Source organism: Drosophila grimshawi, unplaced genomic scaffold (genome assembly GCF_018153295.1).
Source record: "Drosophila grimshawi isolate 15287-2541.00 unplaced genomic scaffold, ASM1815329v1 contig_1377, whole genome shotgun sequence".
Lineage (NCBI taxonomy): Eukaryota > Metazoa > Arthropoda > Insecta > Diptera > Drosophilidae > Drosophila > Drosophila grimshawi.
In genome coordinates this window covers 20,275,429-20,294,801 of record NW_025062900.1, presented here as the reverse complement: position 1 = coordinate 20,294,801, position 19,373 = coordinate 20,275,429, and the positions used below count along the sequence as shown (strand labels likewise).

Genomic DNA, 19,373 nt, shown 5'->3' with positions numbered 1-19,373 from the left:
TAATTTTATTTATTTAAATAATTCGGTGACATAAAAGTTTGAAATTGAATAGAATCGAACTTAAATATAAACCATATTTTTCAAGTTCTGACATGATTAAACTATCAATATTTCTAACACTTTTGATGACAACATTTAGTACCTTCAACAATCGGAGAGTAGCCAGCGTATTTAGTAATTTTTGCTATAATATATCTAATTTCTTATCGATATTATAAGAAAGTATGACAGCATCAATACAAACAGCTGTTTTTTTTTTATTCGAGAAAATTAAGAGCTCAATTTAATATTCAACTAAAATTTAATGAACATAATTTATTTTATATAATTTATTCAAGGTAAAAGCAAAATGGAAACAATATAATTTTTAATTTTTGTAATCTGTTTCTTACTTACTGGGTTGCTTGCATAGAAGGGCAACCCTGGTCAGCCTGCCTTACATTTGAATTTACTGTTTTGTTATTTATTTCGGAAAGGCACATAGATATAACCCAATTAGCTGATTTATTTATAATTCCATACAAAGTTGGAAGCGCTATTTCAGCTCGAAATGCATGTTAAAATTACACCCCAAAAAGGGATTTAACTGGAGTCATAAATTTCCATAGCCATAAATTTGTCAAAAGTGTCCCTGGTTGGGAATGTGAATGTAAGAAGTGTTAGGACTCAGGATAATAAATCTTATTGGCTGTCCCATATTAAAGTCATTTGAAACATTGAAGATTTAAAATTGTAAATGCTGCTATTTCATCAATGTTGAACACATTTTTAATGTAATTTTGTGTGCTGAATAAATTGGTTAAGCGAAAAACTACTCACAATTAGTCGGATAAGGACTTCGATGAAGAACCAAACATTGCAGACGAGCTCCACGTAGAAGAAGGCCTTGTGCGGCTGGCCATAGGTCTCGATCCAGCCGTGCTGCCTGAGTCCACTGTTGCCCAGTATCTTCTTTTCCAGGAACTCGTTGAGGCTGCTCGCGTTTTGTTCGCGTTTCAGTCGCTGGCGCTGATGCTGTTGGCCCTTCATTGTGGCAATGGGCGTGGCCTGAGCGGCACTCAAGTTGCCGCTGCTGTAGCTGGTGTAGTTTGTGACACGAAAAGTGGGTCCAATGCTGCCGCTTGGTGGCGTTATGCTGTGCTGGTGGTACTGATGCTGTTGCGACTGCTGCGCCGGGTGCTGAGATGAGGGCGGCGCGAGCAGATTGTGGCCAGGCAGTGGCGAGCCTGCGCCGTAGCTGGTGGGCAGATCCACGCGAAAACCAGGATGGGTTTTCAGGCAGAATGATATCACAGAAACAAATATAAAGAATACCGACATGCCAGCAACGAACTGCGTACACAAAAACAATGCAAAACTATTTAAATCGATATCAAATGTGTGTCAAATGTGTATCTAAATATATTAAAAGTTCTCGCTAGTTTTAATTAAGTTTAATTAAGTTTATATATACAAAATAATTAATCAAAATAAGTTCCTCGCTCACTAATTTGAATTTAGTTTATTAGAATTCTGTTATTCTTAAAGTTGTTTGTACTTTATTTTTATATATTTTTCCAATTCTAATTTATAAATTGTTCCAATAAGCTTTAGTTTGTCAAACTGTTAATTTATTTATAAACACCTAAAGTAAAGTATAATTTAACATTTAAATAGAAAACTATATTGATATTGATAACATTATTTACTGAAATTTTCTTAACTATATATTTACTTAATTTTTCAGTTCATTCTCTTCAGCTAGAGTTCTAACACAGACTAATATATGTATATATTTTATTTGGTTTATTTGCTACTAAATAAATGCAGTCATTTATTGTAGTAATTTATATTGTAATTATTTGGGTCATGAATTTTACCTTGGCGCCCGTTGAACTCGACGGCTCATCGAACATGGCCCAAATTTTGGGCTTTAATCGTTGCCAGCAGTTAAGCTCGCCGTTGCTTAATGCCTCCTCGAAGCCAAACAGACGCGCTATTTGCTCCTCCGTGGGTTTCTCATTTTCAATATCTAGTTTATCTAATATGGCTAAGGTGTTCTGCAATTAAATCGAAAGCAATTTGTTTAGTTTTGCATTCTAATCTGGCTTCACTCGATGCCAATTCTGTTACTCACTTGCGTATCGCGATGTATGCTATAAGTTGACCAGCAGCATGGTTCTACCTGATTCGAGTCGAGTCCCCAGAACTCCAGTTCCTCCTCAAAGAGTGGCCCACAGACGTCTGTCGGATAATGCAGCTTGCCAGTTCTGCAAAGAATATTAAGATTATTATTGATTTTTCTTTAAAATATCAATAATCGTTGTATTTCCATTGTAAACAAATTAAAACCCTTTTTCATCAAAATGTAACGCATATTTATATTTATTATTTTATTTAAATTGTGACCAATTCACTGGTTCACAATCAAATATATATTGTATTTTACAATTTACAGTACACATTATTATCTTGTTAAATACCCAATTTATTTGATGACTGCAATGGCGAAAGTATCTTATTCATGAGCAGCAACTAGTTCACTGTGGCTTACCAAATGTGCAATTGCATGTTGGCCAAATTCAGAGTTCCGGCTCCATTGACTTGTCAAAAAAAAAAATAGCCTTTTGTTTCATTATGACCTTAATACAGGTGCAAAAAAGGAAAGAAGATAAAAACCATTGCTATTTTTTTGTGTGTTAAGTGCTGCAGATGCGTGAGGTGAATGAGAGATTGTGGCACGGGGTGGGGGAATTGGCTGGCCAAGGACAGGGACTTGTCCGCAGTGCTGTCCAAATTGTAATAGCATATCAGCTGCTGGGACAGCCCTGCAGCGACTATTCGAAATAAAAGTAATCGCATTTCTTGCCCCTTGTTTTACTTGTTTCGGCTGTCCTTTATGACGGCCATGTGCGGCACGTGTCCGTCCGACATATGTGCATTCAGGCAGATTCCTCTTCTTTTTTTTGTGCATATTTTATGCAACTCTGCTTTGGTAGCCTTTTGTTGTGCTGCTTTTTTCCACCTCCAAATCATTTCGTGCGCCGAATGGTGAGTGCTAAATTGTGAATACCCCCAACAAAAAACAAATAAAAACCAAGCTAAAATCCCAGCATCGGCAACAGCCCAGAAATGGATGCTCAAGGCCATTATGAATGCGGGTGGACATGTGAATTGTGGCTTTTATTATGCGCATCACATCAGCCACGCCCACTTTTCATCCGCTCCTTCGCCTACTAAAAGCATTCTGATCTGTCCGACAGCAATGCAGTTTTTTAATTAAGTTGAAAGCAGCATCTATCAGGTGTATATAAACTCATACATAATACATATATGCACAAATTATTCAGACAATTCCGCTTTATGTCATAATAGATTACCCGCATAAATATATATTTTTCAATATTAATTAAAATTGGTTTTATAGAAGTGAATAAAAAGCAAAAGAAATAAAACGAGCATAAGTAAGGCTATACATGTTCTTGATTAGTATCAGCTTTTTAACGTTTTTATGAACTCTTAACCTTTGTAGACCTAAAAAAGGTTAAGCACAGTATTTTATTACTTTATCTAAGCTAGACATCTTGACTGTCTTTAGTTTAAGCCATAAATTCAATTAAGAAGCTCAATTTGGCTGGTGACCTCGATTTATGAAATCTGCGTAAAAATAAAGCATCAATTCGCAAATTGCTTTAAAAATTGCAAAAAGCTTCTGACGTCTACATAATTCGATTGCTCATCCGCGGTACATAAACATACTTATAAAGCTGTATACTTATATACTTATATATGCATGTTCAATGTATGGAAACCTTGCAGCCTTTGCTTTGGCATGGAAATGCAACGCTTTGTGGCAGCTTCTTTGATACCTGTGCGCCGAGTGTCAGTTAATTCACTTGGAAAAACAGTCTGCCAAGGCCAACGGCTAAAACGGGGGCCACTGCAATAATCAATAGCCAACAGACCTCTTAGATCTAAATATATATATATATAATGATTCTGACTTTTTTTTCACATTTACTGTGTTGTTAATCGATGACCCTACAGAAAAGCATGGCATCGACAGCAAATTAATCTTATTCGTCTTTATTTTGTGGTGTCGAAAAAAATGTAAGCTAATGAAAAGAAATATTTTTGTATTAGTTCCAAAACTTTTACAATTGAGGTTTATTTCAGATTAAAAAATATAATATAATAAAACTCCAATGAAATAGAATAAAATATATGTTGTTTTAATCGTTTTAATCTCCTTATTATTAAGCTACTAACGTTTAATAATTTTCGGTGTCATTGTTTGTTTTTTTCTATTTTTTAATCCATATCAAATAAATAAATAAAATAAAAATATATATTAATTCCGTTACCTAATATTTTTACAAATAATATTAAGCCTGTACGGAGAAATTTGTTTAATAATAATATTTAAAATACATTATTATTTTTTGATTGCAGCATTGTTACATATTTAAAAAAAATCAAACAAAAAATGTTGCGCTATAATTTTGTGTCAAGTGTCACAATCATCCATTGATAATTTGGGAAAAACTAAAAATTGCTGCCCAAATTATATTATAATTTCACGCAGACTGCTTAAAATTAAAAATAAAAACTTTCGAAATTTTTAATTATTTAATTAATTTTGTTGTTTAAAAAGGTGTTTATATCAAACAATACGAAAGGCTAAGTAATCACTATATTTATTGCGAACCACACGGTTAATAATGAGATACTTTCGGCAACTTTGTTTACACTTGTAGCAGGTTGTGCAAGGAGGAATCGGGGTGCGGCAACCTGTCATTAATCTTAAGTAACTTAACTCATCGAGCGATAAGCCCGCTAACTTTCCATTTATCTTTGCCTGCTAATGAGCGCTCTGACTTTGTACTAAAATTTCGCTGAAACTTTAGAGCCAAAAAAACTTAGATTTATGACGACGAGCACATAATTAAAATTACAGCTTGTTTGTTTTTGGCTCAAGGTAACAGGGACTAGATTAATTACACTGGCGATTAAATTGTTTCAAAAGTAGCTCAAGCTAAACAGAAGCAATTATCATTTCTTTAAATAATGTCCGATAAAGTAATAATATCAATATAAAGTTATTCTTCGGTAGTTGTGTTTGATAAAAAAAAATATTTTTTGTTAAAAAAAATTAATAATAAAAATATTTCAATGAATATTTGCGATTAGTTTGAACCAAACTGTATAATAAAATCAACAAAAATTTAAATAACATTAAAACTCGTTTTCTAATTTTTGTTTTACATAAGAAATAATTGTAATTATATATTTACTATGATTTATTTTTTTTTTAAGTTTGATGCAAATTATGTTAATAAATTATAATACCCTTCGCGTTGGAAAGGGTATGAAGACCAAGTTAAGGAGAACGCCACTTAAACAATGGCCATCAGTTTAAATGTAAAAGATTAGGCTAATTATTTCTCAATTATAACACAATAAATAATGGTAATCATTTGCTTGCCTCACCTGTAGTAATTGAGTATTTGGGTAAAGACGCCCGGATGCCGATCAAAGAAATACTCGTTGAGCACCGGATCATAATTGGCCAGAGCTTCGGTGAGGCGTGAGAGACGCGTTGCAGGTATTTTCTTGAGAGTCGCCTTATAGGTTTCATATCTGCAACGAGTGGCAAGAAGAAAGGCAATAAATTTAAGTGGATTTGCATATAAATCAGCTGCACTACGCATACGCCCTGTTGCCCCATTCGACACTGACATTTAAGCCATAATAACTTTACAAATTACCATTGCCATAACTCTTTCAAATGTGTGCGAATGTGTGTGTGCGTGTGTGTGTGTGTGCGTGTGTGTGTGTATGCTTTTGCTTGACCCTTTCGCCTTAACCATTAAATCGAGCCACAAAAAATTATACCTAACATGGTTCGGTTTGTGGGTTCATCCTGAAAGTGAGTGATAAAAAACCACAGGCGGTGGGGGCACGCATGTGGGGTGGGGGCACGCTCAAGGACGAGGAGCCAAGTGTAACTAAATCCAGCCATAAGCCATTTGAATACATTTCGACTTTTCTGCTGACCTTTTTTTTGCCATCATAGATGTTTGCTTTTTACGCTCTATACCCTATAAAATTGGGCAACAAATGGTATGATGGAGTCGTAATAGAGGTAAGAAATTCATATTTAATATTCTTATATTTTGCTCAATCTCCAACTGATAATTTGATATACTTGGCAGATCAATATTTATATATACTTTCACATAAATTGATGTAAATTGGATCAGTTTATATTCCAACACAATTATCTTTTTTTCTGGTCTAATTTCTCTTATGTGTCAGGTCTGAGTACAGGATATTTCCTAGTCTAGCCCTACTGTAGTCCACATAACTTTTTCCATCTATTTATATAACACATCCTTGAATCCTGCAGTGCACACACACACACACATATACAATCGCGTGTGTATGCATTCATGTATGTGTCTCCCTTTCTTTCAGTTGTCCCAAATATATAAAGTAAATTTTGCGTAACTTTCACATTGGGCTTACTTAAATAACAAGGCCGAAAATAACCCAGTATCAAATAGCTATATAAACTTGTAATTAAGGTCATATTTGCTTGTTATCGAATTTTCGGGTCTTAGCTCCTTCTTAATACAAATAAATATGTTCCTACAAATAGCAGATACGATATGATGATGATGTTGCCGACTGCGTTTTCGCCATAACCAAACTCTATTCTAGGTACAGAGATTAAGTTGAGAAACTAGACTATAAGATACACTATTCCAGAATATTACTTTATCAAAAATCGAAGAAGTCGCAGATTTTGGATTGCATTATATGTCTCCATAAATAATCACTCTGAAATGAAAATCGCACTGAAAACTTGAAGGTTTTCTGGTTTTGAAGTAAGATTATTTTTATATATTCGAGTAATATTTTTCATTAAGAAATATATTTTTCAAAAGTAGAAATGCAAACATTTATTTTCTAAAAAGATAAGTCAAGATAAGAAGTTAAGAAGCAAACGATTATCTAAATCCAAATAATACATCTATCCAGGAATTCATAGACACAACTTTTCGTTTCAGGAAATTATTTTCTGAATAATACGAATTTTCTAAATTTCAGAAAGATTTTTTATTTTCTGAGTACACGTATATAGTAATCACTTTCCCGATAAAATATATTAAACTTCATTTGCTACCTTTTACAGTGTTCTTAAAAACGAGGTAGTTAGGAGCTAATAAGCGTAATTATATTTTATTTATCCTAGAATCAAAGGATTATATTTAAAACTATTAATTGTTTCAAGATTTTTGGCGCTCTTTTTACTTATACGTTTTTAGGTTAGCGTTCTTTTTTTTCACTGTACTCGTTGTTGTTGCCTTTTAAATGTATAGTTTTAAAACTTCTTCCAGCAATGCTGTTTTTATTTACGAATTTTTTTACCTTTAAATCTGCACTTTGATAACTTATGCCGGCAATGTGGCTCCATCAGCGAAAACTCGAAATTGAATTTCCAACTTGTGCACACAATATGTAATTGAATTCAATTAATATAATTTGGGACAATTTATTTTAAATGTGATTTCCCATTTATAGCCATCTGACGCGATCTCGTTTCCTGGCCATTCTGGTGTGCATTAAACTTAATGCCCGTTAACATCCTACGTCCTTTTGACATTTTCTTTATGTCAACTGTTTGCATTGGATAAATTAAATATTTCATGCAGCAAGAAAAATAACAACAGCAAATAAAAAGCAAAAAATAAAATTATTGAAGCCATTTGATTATTGCTGCCGCCAAAATACGAAGTTTTGCGTGTTGTGCAAAATGTTTATTTTATTCAATGAGGAAATAAGTTTTTTGACTCTTATTATTATTATTATTATTATGCTGATTATGACAACAAAAAAATCACAAAATCGAATCTGTAAACGGCGGCTGCAACTAATTGTTTATTAATGTTTAAATTAATTGAAAAAAAATAGTGTACATTAAAAAAACCTTTTTTAAATAACTAATTGTTATAAGAAATTAGACATTCATTTATTTTAATAAATGCTAATTGAGTTCTTTTTTCCCCACATATTTATTGCCATTAAAACTTTGCCACTTAAAGCACTCATTTTGCATACAATTTCTCCTTCCCTGCGCAATCGGTAAAGAACTCATTTTCACTGGCCCTCTGCGACAATCAATTTCACTCATCTGTTTCGCACTCGCCTTACACTTTGGCACCTCCTGTCTCCTTTTTCCAATTTTGCAAATTTGCAAACAGCTGTATTATTCCAGTTGACAAATTGTTGGAAACCGGTATCGTTGCCGGGAATCGCAAAAGAACAAATAACTTTATTCACACACATAACACATACAACACAAATGACATTAAAAATATTCGCAGAAAGAGAGAGACAGAACACAAAGCTGCTCAACATTTTCGAGTGACTTTTGATCAGCAGCTTTATTGTTGTTGCTTTGCTCGCGCTCTCACGAACACATACATATGTGTTTTTGCATATATTTTACCTGGGTGTGTTGTGTGATAAGACGTTGGAGAGTCGCCGTATGCTGTATGAGTGAGTGACGTGCTCTCTTTCTCTTAAAAAAACATGCATTGGGGCGCTGGGCACCGTTGAGTATTATTTTTTCGCTCTCAGTTGCTTTCCAGCTGCTGAGCAAATTGCACGCGTTGTTCTGTTACTTAATCGTCGCTTGCCATTTGTTCTTTGTGGTTTTCTATTATAATAAATAACGGCTAATAATAATACAGCATGTTGCGTGTCTTAAGAGCCAGCAAATTGTTGCGTGCAGAATATAAGAATATTGCCGCTGCTGCAGCATATTCGTCGGCGGCGCTGCCACAACCACAAACAAGTCCAGACGTGCTCTATACAGGCGTAAGTAAATACACACATACATACATTTATACATATATATATATATACACAGCTAAACATATGTTCCTCACGCATACGTACATACTCACATCCATATAGTTTACCGGTATTGACTTATTGCTATCAAAATTGCTTTACTTTTGTTTGACTTTGACGAAGATCGCAGCTGCCCTTTTTGCAAAGGCAAAGCCGCAATATTTATGCATTTACTCTTCCTCTTCAAGCACGTCACTCACATCCAATTGAGCTGAGTTGCAATTAAGTCTGGCATTAGCGTATTTCAAACTTGCTTCTAGTTAAACATGCAAACATATGCACACAAACAAACACACACACACGAACAAATATGCAAAAATAGGAAAATAACCCGGCGTTGAATGTGAGCTGAATGCTCATCAAACGAATAGTGTCTTGAGCAGAGCGCAAAAAAGAATTGCGTATTTAGTGCCGGCTATTTTTGTTGTTGTTCTTACTCTTTTTTATACCCGGAACTCATTGAAAATGGGTAAAAGGGTATATTAGTTTTGTGCAAATTTGTAAGGCTGAAAGGAGCATATCCATAAAGTATATGTATTCTTGATCAAGATCATTATCCGAGTTGATATAGATATATACTTCAAAATATTGGAATATAGGTTCTAGTATATTTCTAGATATATTTCGATTTCCGAAAGCAATAAAAGCTACAATCTTCTAATTAATACATAATATGCCTATGCATGATGATTATGGTTATCGCCGCGGTGATTTCAGTTCGGACTTGTGAATATATGTATGTATATGTTTATACGCTGCGCTAGTTTTTTTTCTCTCTTAACTGTGCCTGTGCTGACACAAGAAATGAGATAATTTCCACTTAATTCTTAAATTCTTAAAGGAAATCTGGCAATAAAGCTAGAATTTATATAACAGCTGACTTCAGGATATGTCGTAGTCGACTACACCACACTTACTAAATTTTTTTCTCGTTTGCTGACGCAACCGCCACTCTTAACTAGAACTGTGCCCGGCTCTCTTAATAAAAAGTCTCTGTTTTTGTATACAAATGTTTTCACTGCCGAAAATTGTTCAGCATTCTAAGAGCTTACGTTGAGCATACAAATTGTATTTTCTCTTTTTCAATTCCCATGCATTTCGCGCAATTTGTTATCTTATTGTAGTGAAATTTGCAGTACAATTGCTAAAAATTGCTAAATATTAAGTACTGTTATATATATAACATACAAAGATTAAATTTATCAACCTTGGAATGTAGTTAATTTGCATGTACCTGGAATATAAATTTGTTATCTTCTTGTACAGCAATTAGCAATACAATTGCTAAGTTAATCAGAATAAATATTTGTAAACTACATTATATACGAAGATTAACTTTATGAATGTAGTGAATTTGCATGTGCATCAAATATGAACTGTGGTTAAGTGTTTATGTACTTTATTTATGAAGTGTTGTTGTCTATGAACTTGTATGTCAATAATTTTGTATATATCCCACTAATATTGTACTTTTCCAAGTGTGATTTAATATTTACTGATTAAATGTGTGCACACAAGTATACAAAATATTTGTATTGCACCTGTCACTACTGAAGTGTACTACTACAGTGTAAATATTATATTATACGAGTATATATAAATATATATATGTATATATATATGCCAAATATGACTCTCATATTTAAATGTCTAGTTTGTCTGAGACACGAAATGCTAGGTGCGATTTTGTCTGGCGGAAAGTTTTCTCAACAGTTTCGATTTACGCCAGTCATTCTGAGATTTGATTATAAATAAATTTAGAGCTTGTCAAAAGCTTGCACATAATTTAAATTTTAGTACTAATTATATAAAAACAAAGCCTGATGAATGAAAGCTTCCGCTGGGTAACAACAACACAAAGACTGCTTATCAAATGGCTTATCAAATACAACTGATTATTAAATAACGCTCCAAGCTTTCTATACCGGACACTTCCATTAGAAGTTATATTGTACATATGGATTCTAGGTATACAAAATCATTTATTGTTATGTTAAGGCATTTTTTGATCAATAAATTCAATGAAATGTGTACAGTTAGCAAGAGTATATATAAAAAGATATGGTTCTTTAATTTATTCTTTAATATTCATATAAAATACATCTATAAGCAGTAAATGGATAATTTCGGTTTTTTCCCAATCCATTTAACATATACAACATTTATTTTTAATTAATTAATATCAAATATTTTTCTTTTAAATAAATAAATAACTTGATTTGTTTATGTTTTAGCTGTTCATTAACAATGAGTGGCACAAGAGCAAGTCGGGTAACACCTTTACAACCATCAATCCAACTACCGAGCAGACAATTGCCGAGATCCAAGCCGCCGGCAAGGAGGACATTGATATTGCCGTCAATGCGGCACGTCAGGCCTTCAAGTGAGTAGATATATAAGCAATTTTAAATTATTAATCTTGGTATCCATTTGCCACAAAGATGGGGCTCCCCTTGGCGCCGCATGGATGCTTCTGACCGTGGTCGCCTAATCTATCGTCTCGCCGATCTCATGGAGCGTGATCAGGTTTACTTGTCGGTAAATACAAGCTAGACTAATCAACCAAACGAATCTATTTGAATGAACAATCTCTCTCTCCTTTTCTCTGTAGAGCTTGGAGACTCTGGATAATGGCAAGCCGTATACCATGTCCTATAGTGTGGATTTGCCGGTGGCCATTAAGAATCTGCGATACTTTGCCGGCTGGGCGGACAAGAATCACGGCAAAACTATTCCTATGGATGGTGACTTCTTTACGTACACACGCCACGAGCCGGTCGGCGTGTGCGGCCAGATAATACCCTGGAATTTCCCAATTTTAATGATGGCCTGGAAACTGGGCCCAGCTTTGGCCACTGGCAATACAATTGTCCTCAAGCCCGCCGAGCAGACCAGCTTGACGGCTTTATATATAGCACAACTGGTCAAGGAAGCTGGCTTCCCCGAGGGTGTTGTCAATGTGGTGCCCGGTTTTGGAGATGCTGGCGCCGCTCTGGCCAATCACACGGACGTCGATAAGGTGGCCTTCACGGGCTCCACAGATGTTGGCAAACTGATTCAGCTGGCCTCGGGCAATACGAATCTGAAGCGTGTAACTCTCGAGCTGGGCGGCAAATCGCCCAACATTATATTATCCGATTCAGATCTGGACTATGCCGTGGAAACGGCTCACTTTGGACTCTTCTTCAACATGGGCCAGTGCTGTTGTGCCGGCTCGCGCACCTTTGTCGAGGACAAGATCTACGATGAGTTTGTGGAGCGGAGTGCGGAGCGTGCCAAGAAACGCACCATCGGCAATCCCTTCGATCTGAACACCGAACAGGGACCCCAGGTGAATCAGGAGCAAATGGATAAGATTTTGGGTCTCATTCAGACGGGTAAGCAACAGGGTGCCAAACTAGTTGCCGGCGGTAGTCGAGCAGATGGTCTGCCCGGCTATTTCGTTCAGCCGACGGTCTTTGCCAATGTTCAGGACAACATGACAATTGCACGCGAGGAGATCTTTGGACCCGTGCAGCAGTTGATACGCTTCAAGAAACTCGACGAGGTCATCGAACGTGCCAACAACTCAGATTACGGCCTGGCCGCCGCTGTTTTCACCAAGGATCTGGACAAAGCCAACTATATTGTGAATGGCCTGCGTGCCGGCACCGTTTGGGTCAACACCTACAATGCCCTCGCTGCTCAGGCTCCGTTCGGCGGCTACAAGATGTCCGGCCAGGGACGCGAGAATGGTGAATACGCACTCTCCAACTACACGGAGGTCAAGAGCGTTATTGTCAAGGTGCCGCAGAAGAACTCTTAATCCCGAAACTAGTTCCAATGTCCTGCATTCGAAGTTGCTCCTATTTGTGCAGGCGTCATGACAAATTGGAACTTCATTTCTGGCCAGCATCACTCGTCAGTGGAATTGCTGTGTATTTTCCATTTGATTTATATTAAGTAATAAAATAATCAATCTGAAATATATGTATATATCTGAAGCAAAGTGTTTTATGCCTTTTCCAAAAAAGAAATATGACTTGTATTCCAAGAGTGCCAAATCAATTTATTATTCGATTTGGATTCATTCTTATTTTTCTTCCTATTTTATCAAAGAGTTGCATAAAGTTAAAAATTAATTAATTTCTGAATAACAACTAAATCTATTTAGTTTTTTCCTTTGCTTGATGGCAAATTTTAATTGAATTATTGTTTCTGGTTCGAAAATTTACATAAAATGCGGATTGCATGCTTATTTTGCATATTCTCTATGCATATTTAATTTCTTTTTTTTATGAAACAGCGAGCTTTGCGTGAAATGTTCTCGAAACTCGAAAGTTAATTGGCAGCTGATTTGATTGTGGTTTCATATTTATCTAAATAAAATACGGAAATAATGTTATATTAAAATGATATTATACAAATTATGTTTGGCTATAAAGTTTATTCAATTTGAATTCATTAAATGCTCTTTACATAAATATGAATAAAAGTTCCAATCAAATAATATGAAATATTAATATCTTATAGACATATTAGACATTTTTCAAGCATATTTTAGGCGCCCATTTGCGAGCAAATAAATATCTGCTCTGATTCTAACATAAGTTTGTAGGAAAGCAGCATACCCACTGAGATAATTGTTGTATAAAGAGGGTATTAAAGGTTTTTCCTTGCCAATATTATTTATTGTAATTTTCTTCTTGGATGCACTTTTTTATTCACTTGTTTTAAGCAAACACAACAACACAACGGATCAACATGCAGACTCACACACACACACACACACACATAAGCTGCCTCAACAGCAACAAAAAGATGAGGATGAGGAGGAGGTTGAGGTTGAGGAGGAGGATTTGTAGCTCGAGCAGCCTTTCATCTACCGTTGTTGCATTTATATTGGACAGCAGCTGAGCGTGTCAAGTGTTTTGCGGTCACTGCAAAGTTGCAGCTTATTTTAGTCGCCTCTTGTTGCAGTTGTTGCAGTTGTTGTTGTTGTTGTTCAGATTTGTTTGCAATTTGTATAAAATTTGTCGTTGTTGCCATTTTTATATTTACGGCAGTAAATTGTATTTTGTTTGCCCTGAATACAATTTATTCGTAATGCTAAAGTGCTTTCGGGTTGTTTGATTTATTTATAAAATAAGATAACTTCGAGGTGCTTGAGGAAAGGCAGCCAGCATTTTGAGTGGATTTCAATGTAATATTTGCGTTAAAGCAAAATTAATGAGTGGGAAAGCGACTTGAGCAGCGCTTGACTTTATTGTTTATTGTTGTGTGAAAAAGGTTCAACATTTGAATACATATTACGCATACGCAAAATACAAGCTGAATACCCTGTTTAGAATTTACCTAGAATATTTATTTATGTAGCAAACATAACATATTAGTCTAGCTATATTGCTACTTGGTAATCCTTAAGCTTATCATCTTTTAAGTGAGTAAATTTCAGACAATAAATAAACATATTATAGATTTAGTGCACTCAATGTCTATGTGTAGGATATCTGCTTGCCAATTGCAACATTATAACTGCCATTTTTTCCACTTCGGTGATTTTAATACTGTTTTTTGCTGTCCCTACCACAACCACACGAGCCACCTACCCCGGTGGCGCACATGGCGTATACGAAATTGATTGATTTTTACAATTCCAATTTCATGCATATTCAAATATGAAACACTATAAAGCAAAAGCTAAAAACTTTACAACAATGAAAACTACAAAAATTGTAAATGATGCCAAATGGCACACGCTAAAGGACATGGCCATGGCAGTGCAGGGGCAGGATTGGCTGGTGCAGGATGGGTGCCTGGGGAACTGCCAAAAGTGCAGCCGTGCGCAATGAATCGTGTGCACAGGTACGGCGGAGCGTTATGGATTGTCGTCCCGGGCCGAAAGGGACTCGCAGCACAAAGCATAATTGAAAATCATTTTTACGGAAAACAACGTCTAATGCGCACTAAATGTGTCATAAGCGCGGCGGACGCACAACGAGAATTGGCTAGTGATGATGACCAAAAATTACCTTTTAATTTTTGTTAGAATCAACGAAATTATAGCCTTGCTAATCTATTCTAAAATAACAAATTATTTGACCTAAATGCTCAGGATTATATATACTTCGGATATTCTAATTATAACCTTATTAATCTATTCTAAAATAACAAATTTCAGCTAAATGCTTAGAATAATATCTATTGCAGTTATTTAGAGTGCTCAAGTCGAAAGAAGTCGAGAAAAAATATATTTAAATTTTCATAAATTATACTACTTGGAGTATATACTTATTATTTCTTATTAGAAAGTGTCAAAGACTGATATAATTTCATATCTTATCTCCTTAAGTTATGCTAAGTTTTGTGGAAGATAAACAGAAATGCCAAAAAGTCAGATATTATTTCATATCTATAAAATTTGGCTACGTTTTGGTTTAGGAATTGGAAATTTATGCTTTGTTACCAAATCTATTTACTTTAACATTACTTTCACTTTTCAAGAACTGCTGACAACTTTGGATCATTATTATAATCAAACACTATTTCAGAAAAAGCAAAGTTCAGAAAACTTCAAACTTTTATCAAAGCTTCCACTAAGTTCTAAAGAATTAATATTAAAATATAAACAACAACTTGCCATCATTCATTTATTTGGATGGTGTTATATGCATTAATGAAATTACCAGTTTAATATACCCTAACCAACCCACCCACCACATTAAAGCCATCAAAAATCGTGCATAGTGGTCAATTTTCATGGCTGTGCGCCTGGTTTTATGGTGGCCGACAACATGTAGGGCCAATTACAATTATGATGCCTATGGACCGCAACTATAACTTAGAGTTTGGCACATCATTACACGATAAAGGGGCTGAGGGTGGAGAGCGGGGGCTGCAAGGACAGCACAGCAAAGGACTAGCAGAGCGTAAAAAAGAGCAAAGTTGGCCAATTTGTCAGCACATTTCTTTCCTTCTTTCTTTTTTTTTTTTTTGCTCGCTTCTTTGCTTCGCAGTGGCATTTAGTGCCAAGCAATTCGAGTTTATCGCATTGTATACACTCGATTACATTGTTATGGCTCTGCCAAAAGGTCTAAATGAGAAAATGAGGTACACTGCACAAAAACACTGCGAATGGCACGAACAACTGCCATTAGCCACCTGCCTAGCCGTGAGTGAGGAGGCGTGTCTTGAAACGCAAGAGGGGCAAACATCCTGACTTTGATCATCATTAGCTGGCAAAAATGGCCAGAAATGCGCTGCGCTGATAAGCTCAAGGGAAGCGCAAAGAAGATAGCAAATACAAAGCGCACACTGCGATAACATGGCCCAAATGCTCTTGTCTTAACAAAGGCTTAGACGGTCCCAACGGAAACCACCCACGGGGATTAGCTGTGTAAGTAATGCAGAACAAGACATTCTCCCTTATCCAGCGTCATCATCTCTGACATCTTAAGTCGCATCATCGTTTCATTCTCAAGTTTTTTCCTTGTTTGAAAAATATACATTCATAATTCATTCTACAAAAAAATGTGGAGTTTTCCAAGTGGTAAATGTATTTCTTAAATTTTAGTTTCAATCACAACTCAGTTGAAAGAAAATCGGTAAGCAAGAATATACTCGTATATGATTATTTTTATTTGGAAATGGATACAAATTAAATAGTCTTTAAATAAAATGTCGTTTTAAAATCTGTTCAGCAATTTATTCACTACTCTTATTTAACATGCTAATTAAAAAACGTTAAAAAACAAACAAATTGGTTGGATTTTATTTTCAATGGTCTTGCGGGATTGGGTTGACCCAAAAAGTGTGGTTCAACTGCACATTCACGCCGAATTAAACACTCACACACACATGCACTTTGCGAGTATGTTTGCAACACACTTAACCCAATATATATGTATATTTAAAGTGCCTATCAATGCACCACAGCTGTGTGTGCCAGCATTATGCGACCCATCAGCCCCTCCGACATTCCTGCCAATAACAGCTGTCAACAGCTTATGACCACAGTTAAACACTCTTAACACATTTAGACTTAATGCGCCATTTTGTGCCCAGATAACCTAATTCTGATCAATGGGTGCCCCATAAATTGGGTCATGCTTGGAAAATGGGTAAACGCAGCTGGAAAAAGACGAACATAAAATATGCCACATAAATCCCTGAATTATGCGGCAAGCTTTAAATGGCAACCTAATTTAAAAGCCATTTAATAAATACATTTTAAATGAACCAACTATTTATTTCAGTTTCAAAATGTAGACTAGACCTCCACTTTGGCAGGTTACGACTAAGGATGTTATGATTCCGGCATTTTAAGTGCCGTCGTTTTATGCAGCAAACAAAATCCTTTGAAGAGTTGAAGTCACAATTAGACTCCAAAATGCTACACAATTTTTGGGGTAGAAATAGCGTACAATTGTTTATAATTGTCACTGCTTTATTTACTTGAAAATTCATGCAATTTATTTATTTATACATTTTTTAATCTTTGCTGGACGTTTAAGCATTTTGACGCTTTGCAGCTGGGTGTCATCCCAAGATAAGCACTTGGGTTGACAGAACATGGCATTAAAAATACTGTAATGGAGTAGAGAGTAAAATATTTAAAACGTTTTGCTCAGATTAATTTGCTTAAGGCACTGCACTGCAACTGATATGAATTAAGCTCCAATTCCATTGTTATATATTATATATTTCTAACTAAATAACTGCACGTAAATATACAGGAAACCTATTAGATCGGAACAACGAGAAACTTCTTTGAAATAACATAATTTTCTCTACTGAAATAGGAATTTAATCTTGAACAGACATTTAAGTATGCAATACTCAATGTGGGAACTAAGTTGTAAAATAGTTTAAATATAATTTTCCTACACACCGATATAAAATAAGAAACACTTGACCTGGCGCCAAAGAAAGGCATATTTAAATTATAAAAAAAAGGTGACCCAACATTCAAAAATATATTTAAAAAAATGTCTATAAAATTAGTAGTAGCTTTATATCCGATATGTGTGGAATTAGTTAACATTCATAGTTATTTATTATTTATATTTATTTTATTCAATTTTTTATTTTATTTGTTATTACTTCTTGTAAGTTTCGAGATGTCTTACATAGTAGGTGTCAAAACTGAAATACACTTTCTGATGGGGCATAAACGGATGAACGGTGGCACCGCCAGTGGCACTAAGCATGTGCAACCAGACGAGAAGATGGGGACACGATGCTAACGAATTTTGATGCCACGGGGATATGTAAACGCAAAATGCAGCGATGCGTTCCGCGAGTTTTTTTTCCTGTTCGCTGCTGTTTGGTGTTGTTTTTCATCCTTTGTAGATGATCACACATGTCGCAAATGCACGCGCCATTTGACGGATGCGGATGCGGAAATGTGAACAAAGGGAGTGTGAAGGACGCGTTGTTTGCTGGGTGGTGTGGGTGGTTTGGTTGGTTTGCTTGGTTTCGGGTGGGGCAATGCCGCAGGGCAGACAGGCTAGACGCCCAGCCTTGTGATGAGTTGGCATTGCAATGCTCTTGGCTATTAACTGTTGCAAATATTTGCATAAGCACAAAGCAAACAAGGCAAACAACATGCAACACAGTGGCATGCAGCAGGAGGCAATCATGCATCAGCAACAGCCAGCAACAGCCAGCAACACCATCACCAGCAAGCACTCAGGGCCTACGTAGGTATGCTGTATGTATTAACCATCTTTTTGAATTTTAGACACTTAGCAATATGAACAAGGACACTTTTCAGCTGAGGCATTCGACTAACAGATACGCCGCGTCACGAATGCGATACATGTATTTGTTGTGTTCTTTATACAGATGTATTATAATTTTGTTAGATATTTTATTATTTCCTAAAGGATTGGAGAGGCTTCTAATAAAGCGGCTAATTTTCTTTTCACTTTCATACATTGAAATAAAGTCATTGAAAAGATTCCTTAGGCAATCGTAAGACTCGTCGAAAGTTTAAGCTAAGTATTTAAATTTTCCTTCAATGAGGTGATTCTGATGTTCAAAATACATATATACAAAGCTTTAAATAATTTTTTTTCTCTTCAGTAACAAGTCCTCCAACATGGATTACTCAAGCCCGAAAACGAGAACTGTTGAAAATGTCGATTTCTGCAATTTATGCAACTCTTAATAAAATATATACAATATGTATATTGTATATAAACCATCTAATATCATATTCATAAGACGTATTTTATTATAAGGGAAAAATAAATGCTGATTAATAAATTGTGCTCGGTTAATAATGCCTTTCGCTAGCATTTTATGCAAAAAGGGTATGAAAATATTATGATGCCAACAGGCATTAAGCCTGACAACGAGCGGAATGAAATATGATGACGGAACTGAGAGTACTGTTAGCAGCTGCTGTTTTTCCTTCCTCTTATTTTTAATTTAGAAATTCTCTTTGATTTTGCCAAGCAAGTGTACAATATGGTTGCATGTACATTACA

General features: G+C 35.4%; 2 protein-coding genes across 2 annotated transcripts in view; one reads left to right on the top strand and one right to left on the bottom strand.

The window, feature by feature from the left end:
• LOC6566865 (potassium voltage-gated channel protein Shaw) overlaps nt 1-19,373 on the bottom strand; it is a 46,030-nt gene that overhangs the window by 9,121 nt on the left and 17,536 nt on the right. Inside the window, exons 3-6 of the mRNA XM_032739231.2 lie at nt 5,470-5,619; nt 2,117-2,249; nt 1,860-2,039; nt 820-1,332 (exon numbers count right to left, since the gene is read on the bottom strand). Coding sequence (XP_032595122.1) covers nt 820-1,332; nt 1,860-2,039; nt 2,117-2,249; nt 5,470-5,619 — 976 coding nt within the window. The remainder of the gene's footprint in view (nt 1-819; nt 1,333-1,859; nt 2,040-2,116; nt 2,250-5,469; nt 5,620-19,373) is intronic.
• LOC6566864 (aldehyde dehydrogenase, mitochondrial) lies at nt 8,623-12,870 on the top strand. The gene is made up of 4 exons (XM_001992982.3): nt 8,623-8,865; nt 11,136-11,284; nt 11,343-11,439; nt 11,513-12,870. The coding sequence occupies exons 1-4, from the start codon at nt 8,740-8,742 to the stop codon at nt 12,704-12,706; spliced, it is 1,566 nt and encodes a 521-aa protein (XP_001993018.1). The 5' UTR covers nt 8,623-8,739; the 3' UTR covers nt 12,707-12,870.